This window comes from Odocoileus virginianus, unplaced genomic scaffold (genome assembly GCF_023699985.2).
Source record: "Odocoileus virginianus isolate 20LAN1187 ecotype Illinois unplaced genomic scaffold, Ovbor_1.2 Unplaced_Scaffold_4, whole genome shotgun sequence".
NCBI lineage: Eukaryota > Metazoa > Chordata > Mammalia > Artiodactyla > Cervidae > Odocoileus > Odocoileus virginianus.
The window spans coordinates 247389-264852 of NW_027224266.1; the positions used below are offsets into that span (position 1 = coordinate 247389).

The following is a 17464-nucleotide window of genomic DNA, read 5'->3' on the forward strand; positions in this document are numbered from 1 at the left end:
AGTTCATATCTAGCACCCATTTTTCATCTTTCCCACATAGCTGAGTTTCTCACAAGACAAGTCTACATGCGCTCAGTTGCCCATTTGTTATTTCTTCAACTCAACCCGAGTTTGTCTCTCACCCCCAACTATTGTACAGAATCAGCTTGACTGGAATCACTAAGGGCCAACTAGTGACCAAAGACCATGAGTGCCTTTCAGTCTCCCCAGCTCTCACTTTGGTAGCAGTTTTCATGGTGGGCGTGGCACACCAGTGGCAGCAGCAGCCCCAGGAACTTGCTAGAAATACAAATTCTCAGGCCTGAACCCAGATCTCCTAAATTATAACCTTGGGGAGCAGCGACCTGTGTTTTAACAAGCCTGCAGGTGATGGAGACGCATATTCAAGTGTGAGACCCGCTGGCCAGTAGCCAGTCCACCCTCCCTTCTCCTAGCTTCCATGGCCACACCGCCCACCTGCCCTTTCCCACAGCTCTTCATCCTTCCTCCACCCTATAAGTAACAATTTTCCCCACTGCTGTCTGTACCCTCTCCTCCTCTTCTCTGTAATCTCCTGGAATGATTATAGCCATTCCATGCCTGTAACTACTGTCTACGAGCCAATGACACCTACCTCTGTAATTTCTAGACAAGATCTCTCCTGAATTCTCCAAAGACATATCTTGGTCCTGACTTGTAGAGAAGAAGGGAGACATTCAAGCATCATATGCCACATCCCTAGGAATCTCTGAAAAGATGTTTAGAATACTCAAGCTATCCAAACAAAACGGTGGCCTGACCACCTGAGTGCACATTCTACATGCCTGCTTAGGGGAACATTTGGGTACACTCTGGCTAGCTTTCTTTCCCTCTTTTTTTTTAAAATGATTGATTATCTTAGAGCTAATAAGAGCAAAGGTCTTTTTTTAGATGCGTTCTTTTGGTGGGCATGGGGACCACACAAGTCATAGAACCACTAGACCGGCTTACTTTGGGCTAGTTTGTATCTTGAGGGGCTTGAAGCAGCCTGGGATGCCTGCATAAATCTAAAGAAAGATTAACTTCTGTGTGGGCAAGTTGGTCTCCAGAGAGACATCTGCCCTTCCCTAAGCACTTAGTTGATATTTGGCATATAAATGTTTACTTAATCTTTGTCTCAAGCTAAAATGTCTCAGGACTCAACAGTCACTAATCTCCTAGGGTTTCTCTGATATTCAGGGCTCCCTCTTCATTATGAGGAAAAAATGTACAATTCCACGGTCCCTCACACCTGATCCCTGTTCCAGGAGACTCCACATAGCCTTCAGCCTTTCATGGAAAAGGCATCTGGTGTATTTAAGACCTAAAGGAATAGACCATTTCCAAGAAGCACAGGTCTGGGAAATCACTAGGCCTCATGCCCACAGCCTGGTGTCCAAGACCCAACTGCCAGTCTTCTCACTGAGATTCCTCCTCTGACACAGGCTTCCACATCTGAAGCCAGGGGACAGCGCCTTCTGTGGTGCTTGAGCCACAGTAACCAACTCCATCCACCTAACACCTCTTGACTTAATTGCCTGCTACCACTCTGACTACTGAAACTTCCTCATGACTGACTGTCATCAGCTCCCAGAATGCACTGATATCTACCTGGGAGGATACTGGCTTTGAGAACATCAGCCTCATCTCACTTCAGCTCTTGCCATCTTCCTGAGCCTCTGACAGCCATGTGGGTGATCCATCCCCCCGGCTCCTTCCCCTGGTCCCTTCGGCACTCACAACCTTTATTCACCCTCAGTCACCCACATCTAGGGCCCTCCCCTCTGTGGATATGTCCATCTTCAGACACACTCCGCCTCTGAAGTTGTGAACACCAATCTCCTCTTTCTGACCAGCGTCTCTAGTACCTCTGACCATAAACTTTCCCCACTTCCAGCTCCCACTCTATCCCTGATCACCTCACTGACTCTTACTTCTTTTGGCTTCACTTCCTTTCCCTCCATCCCAGAGCCCCTATCACTCAAGTTCCAGCCCCCCAGCCCCTGTGCTGCCCCAGACAACCAGCATAGCTCCCTGGCAATGTGGACTAAAGGTCTTGCTCGCACTTGCCTGTTCTTTGGGAAGAAAATGAAGGGTTATTACAACTTGGGGTGTCTGTGTTTGGAAGATTAACAAAGCTGTTCTGGTCTATCCAGCCTGCGTCTACCTCTTTCCCTCTGGGGTTTATTTTCTTTTGAAGGCACACACCTGCTCTGCTGCTCAGGTTTCTGGCTCACTGCCTCCCCCTGCAAGAGACTGCTAGAGCTCAGGACAGTCTGCTTCTTTCCAGCTTTTTTTTTTTTCCTTTTGGTCCCTTCTCCTAAGTTCAAGACCTCTTCTCATGGGGGTTTCTGACCCTATCTTTATTAAATCGACACTACACATTATGAGATGTATAATATCACAAGTTCATCTGTGTGTATACAACACACATACAAAAAAGTTTAGGTATACTCTGTCATTTGAAACATCTTGATGATCAAATATCAAAAAAAGTAAGTAGGCTTGTTTCAGGTATGAAGATAGATGTAGGCAGAGTGCTCTTTGGATGACTGCCTTAGTTACATGGTGGGCTGGATGTGACTAGCAGACACCCTTTTCATGCTGTGAGATAATAACTGCCACAGCCCCAAAGCACAGACTTTCAAACAAAGGAGGCACTTAGGACCCAGGGGGATCTCCTACCATCATTCAATTTGTAAATTAACTCTGTTATTGGTTTTTTTTAAAGTCTCTTTTTTCTGTTACATTTATACCTACATTTACTGTTTAGAAGTAAGTATGTTAATGGCATGCTGCTACTTGCTCAGATGGACTCCAAATCACGCTGGTGTCCTAGTTCCCTTAGATGAGATTCCTGAAGCCCGTGATCTGGTACACAGACGTCCCTCAGTCCATTTCTGTTAAGTGAAAGCATCTAAAAATGAGTCCTTTCTTACTGAACTTATGTCTTCCTTTTTCTAAACGGTGCTAGTTCCTGTTTAAATAGAAGGAAATTGATCTCTTCTGGAAGCCACATTTGGTGGCAAGCTTTCTGGCGGGTAAGAAGCAGCTAAGCCAAGACACTGCAGCTGGAGTGGCAGGCAACGCTTCATGCCTCGTTCTCAGTAAGAACAGCAAATGGTGATTGTGCATCCATGTGTTCACCCATCCGCCCGTCCACCCATCCCGTCAGGTAAATCCCAGCAAGGATTTGGGTTTGCACAGCAGACAATACCCCTTCTCTGGAGGACTGCCAACACAAAACTACTTGACATGAACATCCCTGAGTCAACTCATTTGGCAGAGCAAGACAAGTTCATAAACCAGTATGGGTTGGTTGTCTAACATAACTGCTTAGCAAAAAATATGAAGTGTGTGAGATACTGAGAAATAGTAAGCCTTTCTTCAATCTTCTTAAATTTTGTTATGTTGAAATCCATGGCATGCAAGGTGACCTGGAACATCAGACATGAGCGCTACGGAGCTTCTACAGGAGAGCCAAAATGAACAAAATGAAAGCACTGGCACCTCCCCCCTTTTTCAGAACCAGGGCATTCAACAAGTGTATTAAATGAGCCACTACCATATGCTCAGCCCTGTAAAGCATGTGGAGATGACAAAACACACTCTTGATCCGCTTTAAATCTGGGGAAGGAGTCTGGGGGTGTGAACATCCCAAGTGGCAGAGCATGGGGCCCTGCACCAGGCTCCACATGGGGTGTCAGGCGTTTCGAGGAGAGAGCAACTGTGAGGGATGAGGGAAGGCTTCCAGAAGAGGGGCATGCTAACTGGGCAGCTGGGGAGCACTAATGGGTGCATGAGAGGCATCAGGGGAGGACGGAGGCACCATCAAAAACCCAGGAGAATGTAGATCAGAGGTTCTCACAGTGTGGATGTGGGCTGGCAGCACAGCATCACCAGGGAGTTTGTTAGGGATGTCAATTCCCAGACCTCTCCTAGACCAACCACATCTGTGGGTGGCACCCAGAAATGTGTCTGAACAAGTTCTCCAGGTGACCCTGATGCACACTCAAGTATGAGAACCACCAAGTGGGAGCAGGCACTGTTCTCCCTCCAACTGGCTGAGCATGGGGCCAGAGCAGGTACCAGGTCCTCCTTGTCTGGCTCTGTCACCTCCTGGGGCTGGCAGGAAGGAAGCCTGGGGTTGCTTCCTGCTCCCTCCTTTCTGCAACCCAGCGCCCTGTGGGTTTGGAAGGTCGGGGGCTGCCCATCCACTCTCTCCCAGGCTGCTCAGACCTCACACATGATGTGAACAAAAGCTACGCTTCCCACCAGCCTCTGTCTAAACCTCTCTCATGCATCTTCCTCAGTGGCTCGTCCTTCTGACCCACAACTAGAGGTTGCAAGAGCTAGGAGGGAGAGAAGAGCTAAGCAGAGGCAGCAGGGAAGTGGGGCCTCTGTGAGCCCAGAGGACTGGTAATTAGCATTCAGGCCCACTTTCCCTGCAGGTCTAATTGATGGCTCACAAGGCCCACACCTATCTCCTAACAAGACAATTGAGAGCAACCTTTGAAGGTGCAGAAGCTACTGGAATTGTGTACTTCTCTTCAGATGAGATCATTAGAGATTGGCAGGAATATTCTGGAAATTGTTATTGACTTCATTGAAATGCCTGTGGTCCCTAGAAGGCTGTAAGAATTTGGCAGAGCGTGGCTTCTGTTCTCCTTTCACCACCACAAAGTGATGTATGACCTCTGCTGTTCCACCGTCCCTGGGTGTGGAGTGCATATTCTCTTCAGAAGCACTTAACGTTCACATAACCTTTTCCTTCTGAAGTGCGAGCCCTGGGCCAACCACGCTACTGAAGCAGCCCTTGCTCAGGTCACTGTGGCTGTCAAGTGGCCTCATGGTGTGCATGTCAGTCGGCAGAAAAGGACACAACACGTAGGAGCCTGACCAACTCAACAGTGGCCCTGGTCCCATTAGTTTCCCCCCAGGCCATCATAGGGGGCAGTTGTTTGACTGGACCTCGGGGGACACCTGCCAAATGTCATGGGTGAGCCAGCCGCTCCTCCAATGGACTCACACACCTGAGATAATCATGTGTTACGTGTATTTCACAACAATTGAACCTTTTTTCTAAAATGTAAAGTGAGCTATTTTTGTTCCAGTTTGATACACAATCATAAATATGACAATGGAAGTGAAACTGATTTACAGCCCTAGGGCTACATACTTGGGAATTATATCCTTCCATCCTTTCAAATGTGTTCCAAGATCCCCGTAATCTACAGACAGGGAGAGTGAGGGGTGAGGGGCAGTGACCTGCTGAGGCTCCCCCTCTTCCCATGACATGAGCCCGGAAGCCTGCCTGACTCCAGCACAAGGGCACCGAAGCCCTGCGAGATTCTCCACGTGCAAACTTAGCTCACAAGAACAAAAATTTGGTGAGTGACCATGTGTTGACAGGTCCACATAAAGAACTCTAAGCCACCGACTTGCTCCAGTATATCACATCAACATGTAGAATACGCAAGTAACAGAAGAAAGTTCCAGGAATGAACTTGTGGAGAGAATGCAACACTCCCTTGTTCCTTGTGGTAGGCATCTCAGGTCTGGAAGGCACAATGTCCAGCTCTGATCTCATCATATCACTAGTAGTCAGCAGCAGAACACATCTGAGTTTTGCCGGGCCCGTCTTAGAACTCATGCCTGAATGAAGCATGCCCCTTGCCTTTGAGGGTCTCACAGTCCACAGACAGACACTAAGACAATCTTTGCTAGACGAGGTCCTGGGGCCCACAATATGGCTGTGTAGGCAAGGGCAGAGGGAGCCTGGGAGTGTGGAGGGAGGTGCCACAGAGCAGGGAGAGGCTCAGGGATGGAGCAGCCAGTGAGATGACCTCCAGGGGTGAAGGCAGCCAGGCCACCCCTAGCACTTCCGGTCTGAAGGGCAGCTGGCCTTGCTCTAAGGGTGCAGAGGGGAATTCCCACACGTGAGCAGGGCCAAGATGCCAGGACCTGGATTCTCATCCGTAATCCTGAAACCCAGGCTGCACCTCCCAACCTCGCTCCCACTTCCGCCTGAGCACAGCAGTCCAGTGTCCTTTGATTGCCCCACCCCACTCCCACCCTCGGCATCAAGAGCAGTGCAGTACCTGGTGTGGGTCAGGGGACCCACAGGCCGCTCTGGCCTCCTCGGGGGTAGCGCGCCTGGTCTGCTGAGAGAATTGGTCTTGGGTGGCCGTGGCTTTTTGGGCGGTATGGCAGGAACAGAAGGCTTCTGTAAATCCAGTTTTGGCTCTCTCTCTGGTCTTTCTTTAAGTCATTGTTTAAGGAAGCATAAGGAAGACAGAGAGAACTCATGTAAGGGACAGTATTGGAGACTGTGTGCTTCTTGCTTTAAAAAAAGAAAAATCACTGATGCTGTGTGCCAAGGTGAGGATGGAAGCAAAGAGCATCATCTGTTCTTGGTCAAGTTAGAAAAAGTCCTAGAGAATCACAGGTCACTGCTCACCTTTACTCATGCTGGTTCCTCTGCCCGAGGGTCCTCCCGGTCCCTGCCCAGCCTTGGAAAACTCCCACTCACACTTCATTGGGCCTACTCACATTTTCCCAGGCTGAAATGTTGCACCATCATGTTCCCTTCTCAACAGCTGGACCCACCCTCAGAGGCACACTTTCCTACTACTCCCTTTCCTGAGCCATGAGGGACAGCCCTTTATAAACAAGCTCCACTTGAATACTTTCTGGGTGTCTGTATGCTTGGCCCAGCCAGTAGGCTGCCAGCCCCCAAGGGCAGGGCCCACATTTGGTCACCTGTCTAGGACCTGCATGGGGCCTGGCACTGAACATGCACCTAGTAAATGGCTGATGGGTTTGGTCAATGACCAGGGGACCTGTTGGGTGTGGGGAGGAAAAAGGCCTGTCTCCTCCCAGGTCAGCCTGGGTAGAGTGCCAGGAGCCAATAACAGGGGAGCATTTCAGAAAACAACGACAGAGTCTGGATTCTCTCTGTGCACAGTTTCACCTTGCAAGGTAAACTGGGACTTCATAGGTAATCAGTTTCTGAGGGGTTTGGGGCTTCATAGCTATTAGAATGAAGTTACAGCCAAACTGGGCAGGGTTTGGTGGCAGCTTTGTGTATTCTGTCCCAGATTCACCTTGCCCTGTGCATCCTATGAAGAGCATGCACCCACATGCTTCTCTGTAAAGACGGGGCTTCAGGGATCTGCCCGTTGGGGGATCAGCAGCATTGCTATGTCCACACGGAAGCTAGAACCCTGAACACGTGTTACTTGCAGACACAAACTCATGTTGTTTGGATGATGTGGACAACTGGCAAAGCTTTAAAAAGCCCATCAGGTATGATACAGACATCACTGTGCTCAGCCCCACAAGAGTTCAGTAAGGGAATGTGCTCCATCCTGGATTGCTAGGAACTCTCTTCCTGGTCCGCAGGGACCAGAGGAAGAAGGGCTTTGCTAAAATACAAAGGAGCGGAGATTCTACCTGCTGGGAGCGACGGGTGCTCCGGCAGCCTACAGAACGAATAGAAGAGAGGGTTCATGCCCACCTACTAGGGAGGTCGAGTCTCAAGGTGGGGCTGGTTCACCAGCTTCCCTGTTGTTTTTGACCAGAGCGTCTGCACCCTGACCCACTGCGGCCTAGAGCAAGGCATCATGAGAGGGGAAGGAAGCAGAAGTGTGTGGTCATTTGGCCAGCCAACGAGGGTGGCTGTTCACACGTAAGCCAAGGCCATATGCTAGTCAGCATGGAACAGAGCAGGCAGTGTCCTCAACACAGAGCCTGGCGAGAAGCCCAAAACCAGCCACATGTCCTCTATGAGGACAGAGGCAGTGTTTAGCTGTCACAACATGCACACTTCTATCAAAGAGCTATTCGGATGATGCGTATTTTCATTGATCTGTGATGCAGACCTGGCCTTCACAGTGAGTTTCTACAACTCAAGTTTTAACTCTTCACTCTGAAAGAAAGATGTATAACTTCTTAAGAACTTGCAGTGTTGGTAAAACTTGTGGCACACTGATATAAAATATTACATTTCACAGTAAAGCTTCATGAGGCCACCCAGGAGCACCTCAAAATAATTGTGTGCATTAATTCAGCATTTCTCTTGTGACTTACAAATAACTGCTTTTTAAAATGGAATTTGCTCTGCCTCCTGTTAATAACTTAACACTTTCCCCATAAAATGTGTGATCAATCAAATTTGAGACACCTAATAAAATCAGTCCTTCCACAGCATGCAGATTTCTTTGGGAGGGACACTCAGGCTGTAGAAGTCAAACCCAGCCATAAAACTGACTGTGTGATGCAGGTTAGGGTACTTCCCTGAAAATGATCATTTTTGACCCCCTTAAGGGGGCTGTGGGCACTGGGCTGCTTCTCCCAGTTTGGCCATGCCAACCCCATCCTCAACATTCCTGACCAGGGACATGTGTCTATAATACAGTAGCCAGAGTCAAAAGCCCAGCAATGACTGACAGCTTTCATTTGTCTGGATGGGAATTTCTCTAAGCCATACTCACTCATCAGCAGGTAATGAGCACCTGGGGCACTAAGCTAGCCAGAAAACGTGGCAGGTACATCTGTGCCCTCTGGGGACTTACACTCAGCATCCTGATTTTGGGTTGCTACTGGTGTGGGGAAGGCAGTAACTGCAAGAAGACTGGGATGAAAGAGCTCCAATGTGTTAAATGACTAGGCTGGGTGTTTTTCATTTGGTGAGAAATGCTGGCCCAAAGAAGCACCACAATCACCCTCTCTCCTATTTCCTTAGACACAGGAAATTTAAAAGCGATCAAGACAAAACCATAATCACCATATTCCAAAGAAAAAGAAAATTCTGTGGGTAATCTGGAGTAGCCCTGTGACAGACAGCTCTGTCCCCTGCTGTTCTGGAAGTGCCAATGAAGACATGATTTCATACCTTTCTCTTCTGTTCTGTTTGGAAGTGTTTCTGGTCTTTCAGGAGGTATCTTTTTAATTTCATGTTTTCTTTCAGTGGTACCTGGGCAGGGGGAGGATAACAATTATTAGCAAATGTTTTCCTATTCATTTATTAGACGCACTAGCATTTAAAATATTTATCAGGTACAGCAAAGTCAACAGATTTTTTTGCCCCCTAATCTGAGGGCTGGTGTTATCTGGCAAACACACGCTGCTTAAAAACAGAGCAGAAGCCACTTCTGCCACATGTTATTAACTCTGCCTACCTATACATCCTTAATGTACAAGAACACCACTACTATTTATTGATGTTTAAATCTGACTTCCTTTGGCATCAAAGTAGACACAAGAGACCATGTGGCCTGGGTAGGGAATATGTATAAATCAATAAACAAATCCACAGACATAAGACGATCATTGTTTTATGCCACCTAATTTGGAGTGGTTTGTTATGCAGCAATGGTAACTAGAACATGCATTCTTTTTTAAATTGAAGTTTAGTTAACTTACAATATTATATTATTGGGTTGGACAAAAAGTTCATTTGGGTTTTCCTGTAATATCTTATGGAAAAACTTCAATGAATCTTTTGGCCAATCCAATAGTTTCAGGTGTACAACACAGTGATTTAATATTTTTATACACTACACCCCATATAATGTTATTAAAATATTGACTATATTCCTTGTGCTGTATATTACACCCCTCTGACTTATTTTATAACTGTTGTCTGGGCCTGTTGAACATACCTTTAAGTGGTGGGATATAATGAAAAAATAGGTGGTTTTCCTTAGGTCCTTTGCATCTGAATTCCTTAAGTACCACATTTTCCCAAATGTGACAATTTACACTTCCTCTTCATGCACATGGACTGTAGCTGCTCCCTCACCTGGGGTCTTCACATCGTCAGTGCCCTCAGGTTCATAAGAACACTTGGAAAATAGCTAAATCATGAAACCCATCACAAGTACTCCTCTGATTTATGGACTTGTTTGAGTGATTGACAAATCCCTTATATGACCAACCCTATAGATGGGTGCTTGGTACTAAAATCTCAATCACACGGCACAAGAAGCCAAAAGAACTTAATGAGTCCCCTAAACACACACTATACCTAATCTCTTTAATGACTCACTACAAATTAAACACTGGATCTGATTTCTATCCGTTCTGTATGTGATTTTTTTATAGTCAAATAACCAAACACAAAGAAATTTGATGAGAAGGAAAAGAGGAATATCTATGTCCCTGTCACAAAGCAGCATCCAAGATTATGCAGGAGGATAAAAAAAAACGGTAGTAGTCATCTAGGAAGATTAAATGCCAATCATGCTTTAACCCTAGAGATCCAGTACAACCTTTGGTAGAACTGTTTTAAAAGGATAAGAATTTGCCTACCATGCTACAATCTGGTCTCCTAAGGCTGATGAAGTTCAGTACCATTCTGAGAGACACAGGAGGAATGGACAGTCCTATTGCCATGAAGAATCCAACCCTAATGACATTCCAGGCCACCTGAGCCTGGGACCACTCAACTCACCTCCTTGGTCTCCATAACCTGGCACTCAGGCGTCTAGGAAAAAGGGTCTTCAGAAAATAGCCAATCAAGAGCCTGCTTTCATCTCAGCAAAATAAAATATTTATTCAGCCAGAACCACTAGGTGGCAAAATTAAACTGCTCAACACAAACAAGGATGGGGGCTGAGCAGGAGATTTAATTAACATCCCATTTTGGGGCTTAATCTCTATAATTCTCAACTATGCCAAAGGGAATGGGAAAGGAATGTGAGGTCAAGCTGATTTTTACCCCCAACAGGATGGGCCAGAAGAAAAAAATCACTCCTAACAAATGGGCTGAATAAACCAATCGGGAAATGTATTCATACTTTAAATGCTATGTTAGAACTATTGTAACTATAGAATTAAAAACACCCCTGCTCTTCAGTTTGAGTTAATTTTTTTTAAATGCCACTTAACTAGCTATTCATGGAGGAATTTCTCCCTAAACTGTGTTTCTAACCATGTTAAAGAGCAGTTCTTTTGGGAACTAGGAATACTCATCTTTATGTATGAGATGTCAGTGTACAATGAGTTACCAAGTGTTGAACAACGTCAAGTCTTCCTATATCATTCAACCTTAACACCTGAACCACGCAGAAGGAGTGAATTAATTGGACTCTTTTCCAGATGAGAAAAGAGTCATGAGGGAAAGTATTGCTAGAAAAAAAACACTTTTTTGTTGTTGGGGGCAAGTGAAGTTAAGTACAAATTTTGGTTAACCACACAGGACAGAAACTGAAAATTCAGCACTGCCATCCATGCACAGAGACGCCATGACCCATGGGAAGCAGTTCTTCCCAGGCTGACCCTCAATAGGCAGACACGGGCAAAGCACACAACTAGTTCTTCTGGCCACAAAAGTGGTTTATTTTAATTTTTTAAAAAAAGCAAACAAAGCTGGTTGATTCCAAAATAAAGTCTTTCCAGTCATTCTCTTTGAAAGCTAGATTCTGTCGCTGTTGTTGCTGTATTGGGGATACATTTTAATGATACATTTGCTTGTTTAGGAAAAACAGGAGTGTATTTAAAACCTGCCTGTCCAGACCAAATCGTTACTTTCCAATTTGGTCATCTGTGGCCTTTGAATCTAAAGCTCTTGAGCTCTACCCAGGATGCTATAAACATACAGAAACAGAAAGATAGTGTGTTGACAGAAGTGAGAGGTACATTACCTGCCCCTTGCTTGATCACGGGAGCCGAGGGAGGAGGTGGCTTCTTGGGTCTCTGAAAAGTTAATGAAAATGATACCACATGAGATTGTTGGCAAGCCCAGTCTCTCACATAAGGACCACAGACAGTGTTTTCTAGATGTAGCTTGGACAGTCCAGAGAAGCTCTCCAAAAAATTGAGCAATTCTCTCTCCAGGGATGTCAGGTTTTGGCACCTTTAAACAAACACTAAAATAAATCCAGTCTGCAAAACAAAGCTCTGATGGACAAATGAAATACCATTTCCCCCTTTCTAAATTTGTAACAGCCTTCTGGAAAAGCACGGCTCAGCAAAAATGGCCTGAAATCAGCAAGCACAATGGTACTCCTACGCTGAAACCGCATTTGCAATTAAGATTTAATCTGCTGAATAACCAAGCAATTCAGAAGGAGTCACTGGGAATAGCTCTAAATTAGATGGGCTCTGGCTGTGGGACCTGCGACAAAACACAGGCTGAGGGGCCCCTGCGTCTGGGCAGGGTTCTATGCCTTTTGCCCCTTTTCACCTCAAGGCTGCAAAGGTCCCCCACAGACCAGTCATGCCCTGGACACTGGAATGGAGTTTCTTTGCCTATCAGCTGGTATTTCTTTTTCTCTCATGCCCTATCATTCTAGAGGGGGATGAGCAGCAATGCAATCAATGGTATCTCCTGGCTCACCCAGGACTGGCTGTAGGAGGGAGGCAGTCAGGCCGGACTTGGCAAATGTCCTGGGGCTGAGAGTCCAGCCAGGGCAGAATTCTTGGATGCCATTCTTGGACAGGGGAGAAGGGAGCCAAAGGCAAGGAGAGAACCATCTCATTATCAATGTCATTAAGGGAGACTTCCCTGGTGGTCCAGTGGCTAAGACTCTGTGCTCCCAATGCAGGGGGCCTGGGTTTGATCCTGGTCAGGGAACTAGATCCCACATGTCACAACTAAAAGATCCTGCATGCCACAACCAAGACCCAGCACAGCCAAATAAAGAAGTAAATGAATAGTTTTTGAAAATACATCATTAAGGAAAGATGGACTTGGGGAAGGTTTGAGCATATAATCCATGTTGCTGCTGATACTTCTTCTGACCCTCTCTGGCTATCAAATACTTGTGATTTTAGAAAAAGGTCCACAGACTCTTCTGCATGCTGAAAAAGTACTGCTGTGACCAGCCCAACCATTCTCAGCCCAACCCACCTGTGCCTCCCAGTTCCTGATGCAGTACCAGGGCACAGGAAGAGATGGTTTTCAGTAAAATCTACAGAATATGAGACCCACAAAGAACTATCTCAGGGAGCATCACAGCATGCAGGCTCTGGATATGAAATTTCAGCTCTGCTCTATGAGTGGGGTGATTTGGCCAAGTGACCCCAAGTAAGAGTATAACATGGTGGGCAAGAGGTGGGGCTTCCGAATGTGGCCATCATTACACAGCTTGGCTCTTTCCATTTTTACCCGTGGACCCTGGGCAAGTGACCTCACCTAGATGAAAGCTCTCATCTGTAAAATGGAGATAACACTACTACTTCCCTCTTAGGAGGAGGTGGTTTCACAAATAGAGAGAATCAGTAGGCACCATCTCATCCAAGCCTCATGACAACTCTGTAAGGAGTGATATTATCATGCCCATTTTTCAGTTGTAATAATTGAGGCTGCAAGAGATGAAGTCATTTCCCAAAGTCACCAGGCTCATAAATGGGACAGGGGGCCAAGAGTCCAGGCCAGGTCTATCTGCCCTGTAGGCATGCTCTTAACCCCTGTGCAGTGGCCATGCTGCCAGAGGGCATCCACAGACAAACCATCTCGCGGCCATAAACCACACAGAGTCTACAAAAGCACAAGGAACTGTGGTATGTTAACATTAAGGAGGGTAAAAAGGGTATCAAATTGCAGCTAGAGTATAAGCTCAACTCTGTTACAATGCATTCAGAATGTGAAAAAGACTGGAAAGACAGAAATCTATAATGCTGATCTCTTGTAGGATTTTGAGTGCATATGTGTGCTTCCTTAATATTTTTCTGTACTGTCTATGTGCATCCAAACTTCATTATAAAAATAAAGAAAGAAGGATACTGCAAGGTCCCCTCTGCATGGGGGCAGGCCCTCCACCAGTCCAATGTGTTCCATTCCCAGGGCTTACTGCTCTCTCCCCTGTTGCCAGTCCCCTCCAGTTCTCTACCCTGGCTCCTTTCCGCTCCTTCTCTTCTCTGTCTTTGTAGAAATTAAGACTGGGGACAGATAAGCGTTTACTGAATGAACTTATCATTGAAATCCTGCCAATTAACCTTCCTTTACCTCCAGATCAGAGCCATTTCTTATGCACGAAACTGCCAACACCCTCTGGCCCAATTCTTCCCAGCCCAGCCCCAACCATGCCCACCCCCTGAACGGCTTCCTCACTCTCAGTTGTTGGAACATTTTTCTAACCAATTTCGCATGAGCCTCCTCTTGCTGAGGCCGTTCCCCCAGCGACCTGGCCTCAGACCACAGGGCCTCAGATAAAAAAAGACAATTACAAGTCATCATATTTTCCAAGATTACTGTGCAAATGAAAAAGAAACCCTTAGTGTTGTGTTAGATTTGGCATGGACCAGACACATGAAATGTGACAGGCCGGGGCAGAGGAACACCAAGAGAGGGGACAGGAAGTACTGTGCTCCCTGACAGTGTGTGGAGAGCAGTCATGCCAAGCGCCTGCTCAGAGGGCAGAGGAAGGAGACAGGGGTGTAAGGTGGTATCAGGAACCCTGGCAGCTGTGGAGGCAGGTGGGGCAGTTTGGAAGGAAGGAGCAGTTTGTGAGCTGTCTGTCTTGTATCCACCAAGCCTGACTGACGCTGGCCAGGTGCCTGCTTTGCTTAGTAGCAGAGGAGGTTTACAAGTTGCCCTTTTTTTTCCCCCCTTTGATTGACTTCACTCCCTGATTCCATCAAACTTAGCCTTCCTGCCTCCTTACATGAGAAATGACGCCACATTTTTTCAAAAGAGATGTCTTTGAAGCTAATTCTAAACAAAACCAGGGTTCCCTGTAGCTCTAGACTGCCCCCCCCAACAATGAATAAAGTATTCATGTGAGCTGACAATGATGTTTTCTTTGAATGCCACAGGAAGACAGGGCAGTGAGAACTGAGAAGGCAGAGTAAGTAAATTGGTGGTAGTAGAAAATTCATCACAAGAGTTCATGATTCTCAAATTAAAAGATGCAAGCACGTCACATAATTGATTTTCCAGGATAAGCAGTAGGTCAATGCTTTCTCTATTGAGTTTACCAGCATTAACTAGCTCCTGTAGGTGCACAGACAGAAACAGCCTTTCAACTCAGTCAAGTATTTTAAGTCATGAGTTTTTTAGAGGCACTTGTCCTATTTATTCTCCTCCCTCCATAGTGAAAATAAAACACTCCAGCTCCAAGCCCAGGTGGTGTCATCCTGCTCAACTGGCAGGTTGGTGCTAAGAACAAAGGATGTCAGAACTCTGAGTGATCTGAAGGTCTCCTTTAAACTGAGGAAACTCAGGCCCAGAGGGGCCATGTTAACAGGAGCTAAAATACATCTCTCATTGTCCAGACTGTGGCAATTCATTAAAAAAAAAACACCAACATGAAAATATTCCTCAGAAAATCAATGAGCCAACATTTTCTAATTTCCGGGAGAGAAGAATGCCTTCCCTGGTCTTCATATGTGCAGGGCAAACAGGCCCATGTGTGTGTGTGCCTCCCTGTGTGGAGATCTGTGGCTTGGACACAGAAGGAAACACCATCCTACAAAGGATATGTGAACCAGATTTCATTTCTTCCTATTATGACCTGGAAGGAAACAGATTTGGGTGTTCAAGAGTGAAGAGAGCAGGAAGGCAAGTTTTGCTTCCTGCTGAAGGATTTCATCATTGATTCTGCCTTTGCATGGCAAGTCTGGCCAGTCCCAACCATTCTCCCGGGCAAGAACTGTGATTTGTCACTATGTTTCACAAGCCAGTTTGTCTTCAGAGTTCTGGTCCCAGACACATGACTTGCTGAAAGTAACCAGAGGAGTGGACTCCTGATGGCTGGGTGCCCTTGAGGGGCCTTTGTCAGGGGGAGATGGTAAGGTCGTGGAAGCCAATTTCAGCTTGACTTTGAGACTGAAGGAGGCCCTCCTCCAGGCCCCTGGCTAAGTTTTCTGGAGGTGTCTGCATTTAAGGCTGGACAGGGGACAAAAATACACAACTCCTGATCAGGGTACCCCTCATGGCTCCAGAAATATAGAAGCTTCCACTCTGCCCTTTTCTCTCCTGTCCGTGGTGGATTGGCAACACTTTTGAAGAGTGCCCCTCTGTATCCTACAGAGCTCCCCCCCACAGGAGATCCCCGAGAGCTATCACAAAACCTGCTCTCGGGAGGGTCTCTCTCGAGTTTCCTCTTCTTGGCCTCTGGGCTGGTGGCCTATATTCACAGTTTCCCTCTTGGCTGGGCCCATCCAGATTGTTGGCCTACTGGATAGTCACCCAGGCTTTGGTGTTTGGGCTCTCCTTAAGGTGCTCTCAATTCAACCCCTTGGCTTGCCTCCTCACTCTATCTATCCCACCTTAAAAGTGACGCCTTGATTCCATGGTCAGACCTCACAACTGCATGGTGGATCTGGACCCCGCTTTGTATAGAAAAGAGAAATCTGACAAGGGACCTGGCTTTCCCTGCCCACCTTCTACTCTTCCTCCTCTCTCATACTATCACAGACAGTAGCTAGGAGGAGGATGCGGCAGAAGGAAGGGAAGGTACAGCTTGTCACCAAGTGACCAAATGACAAGGAATTCCTTAGTGCCAAATGTATATTAACCATGCTCCTAAGGACTGAATATTTGCCCATTGAATGAACACAAAATTCTTCTGTTGAAACCTAACCCCCAGGGTGGTGGCATTTGGGGATGTGGCCTTTGGGAAGAGATTGGTCATGAGGGTGGAGCTCTCATGAATGAGATTAGTGCCCTTAAAAAGCAGACCCCAGAAAGCTCTCTCACCCCTTTCACCACACAAGGACACAGCAAGAAGACAGTTATCTATGAACCAGGAAGGGGGCCCTAAGCAGATGCCAAATCTTAAACTTCCAAGCCTCCAGAACTGTGAGAAAGGAATTTCTGTTGTTTATAAACCACCTAGTCTATGTTATCTGTTATAGCAGCCTGAACTGACTAAGACACATACTGTTAGACCCTATGAAGGTGAAGCTTGGGACATAGGGTCTGCCTTCAAAGAGATTATAGTTCAGATGGCATGATGATAAAGAATCACTTAAGGCAAGAGTATACTGAATGATCTGCTCATCTGGGAGAACGAAAGCTGTAAGTACCAACAGAAAAGGAAGAAGGGTGCCACCCAGGCCATGTGAGAGAAACTCAGTTGGGGTTCTGTCATTAGGCCATCATTATCACTAGGGCAACATCAACACCTCAGTGATCCCCATCTCTGCAGGTAAAATTACCCAGAAAATCAAATGTACAGGCAAATAATCTCAAAGGCCAGTTTTATTCATCATGCTGCTTATTAATAAGCACATATTTCTTTTTGGAAGACTAAAAAGAAGGAAAGAATTCATTGGGCAACTTCAGAAATTAGAAAGGATAGTGGTTCTCAAAAGGATGGAGCTCATGACTAGGAATAAAGAAAATTCTGGCTGAGGATAGTGTTGTAAACTGGATTATCAGATGACGGGTGCTAAGGTAAGGGGCCTCCTGAGAACTTGGTAAAGAGAATGTGCTCCAAGTTAAACCACAAAAGTCACCTAGAGAGGATGAGCCATCACGGGAATCAAGCAAGAGAGATCCTTTCCTATAGAACTT

At 46.3% G+C, this 17464-nt stretch overlaps 1 protein-coding gene across 7 annotated transcripts in view; it reads right to left on the reverse strand.

Annotated features, from left to right (window-relative positions):
- SH3KBP1 (SH3 domain containing kinase binding protein 1) overlaps positions 1 to 17464 on the reverse strand; it is a 341920-nt gene that overhangs the window by 40857 nt on the left and 283599 nt on the right. For all 7 annotated transcript variants that reach the window (XM_070462384.1, XM_020914380.2, XM_020914383.2 and 4 more), the window contains 3 exons: positions 11646 to 11697; positions 8894 to 8974; positions 6099 to 6258 (listed from right to left, as the gene is read on the reverse strand). In XM_070462384.1, coding sequence (XP_070318485.1) covers positions 6099 to 6258; positions 8894 to 8974; positions 11646 to 11697 — 293 coding nt within the window. The remainder of the gene's footprint in view (positions 1 to 6098; positions 6259 to 8893; positions 8975 to 11645; positions 11698 to 17464) is intronic.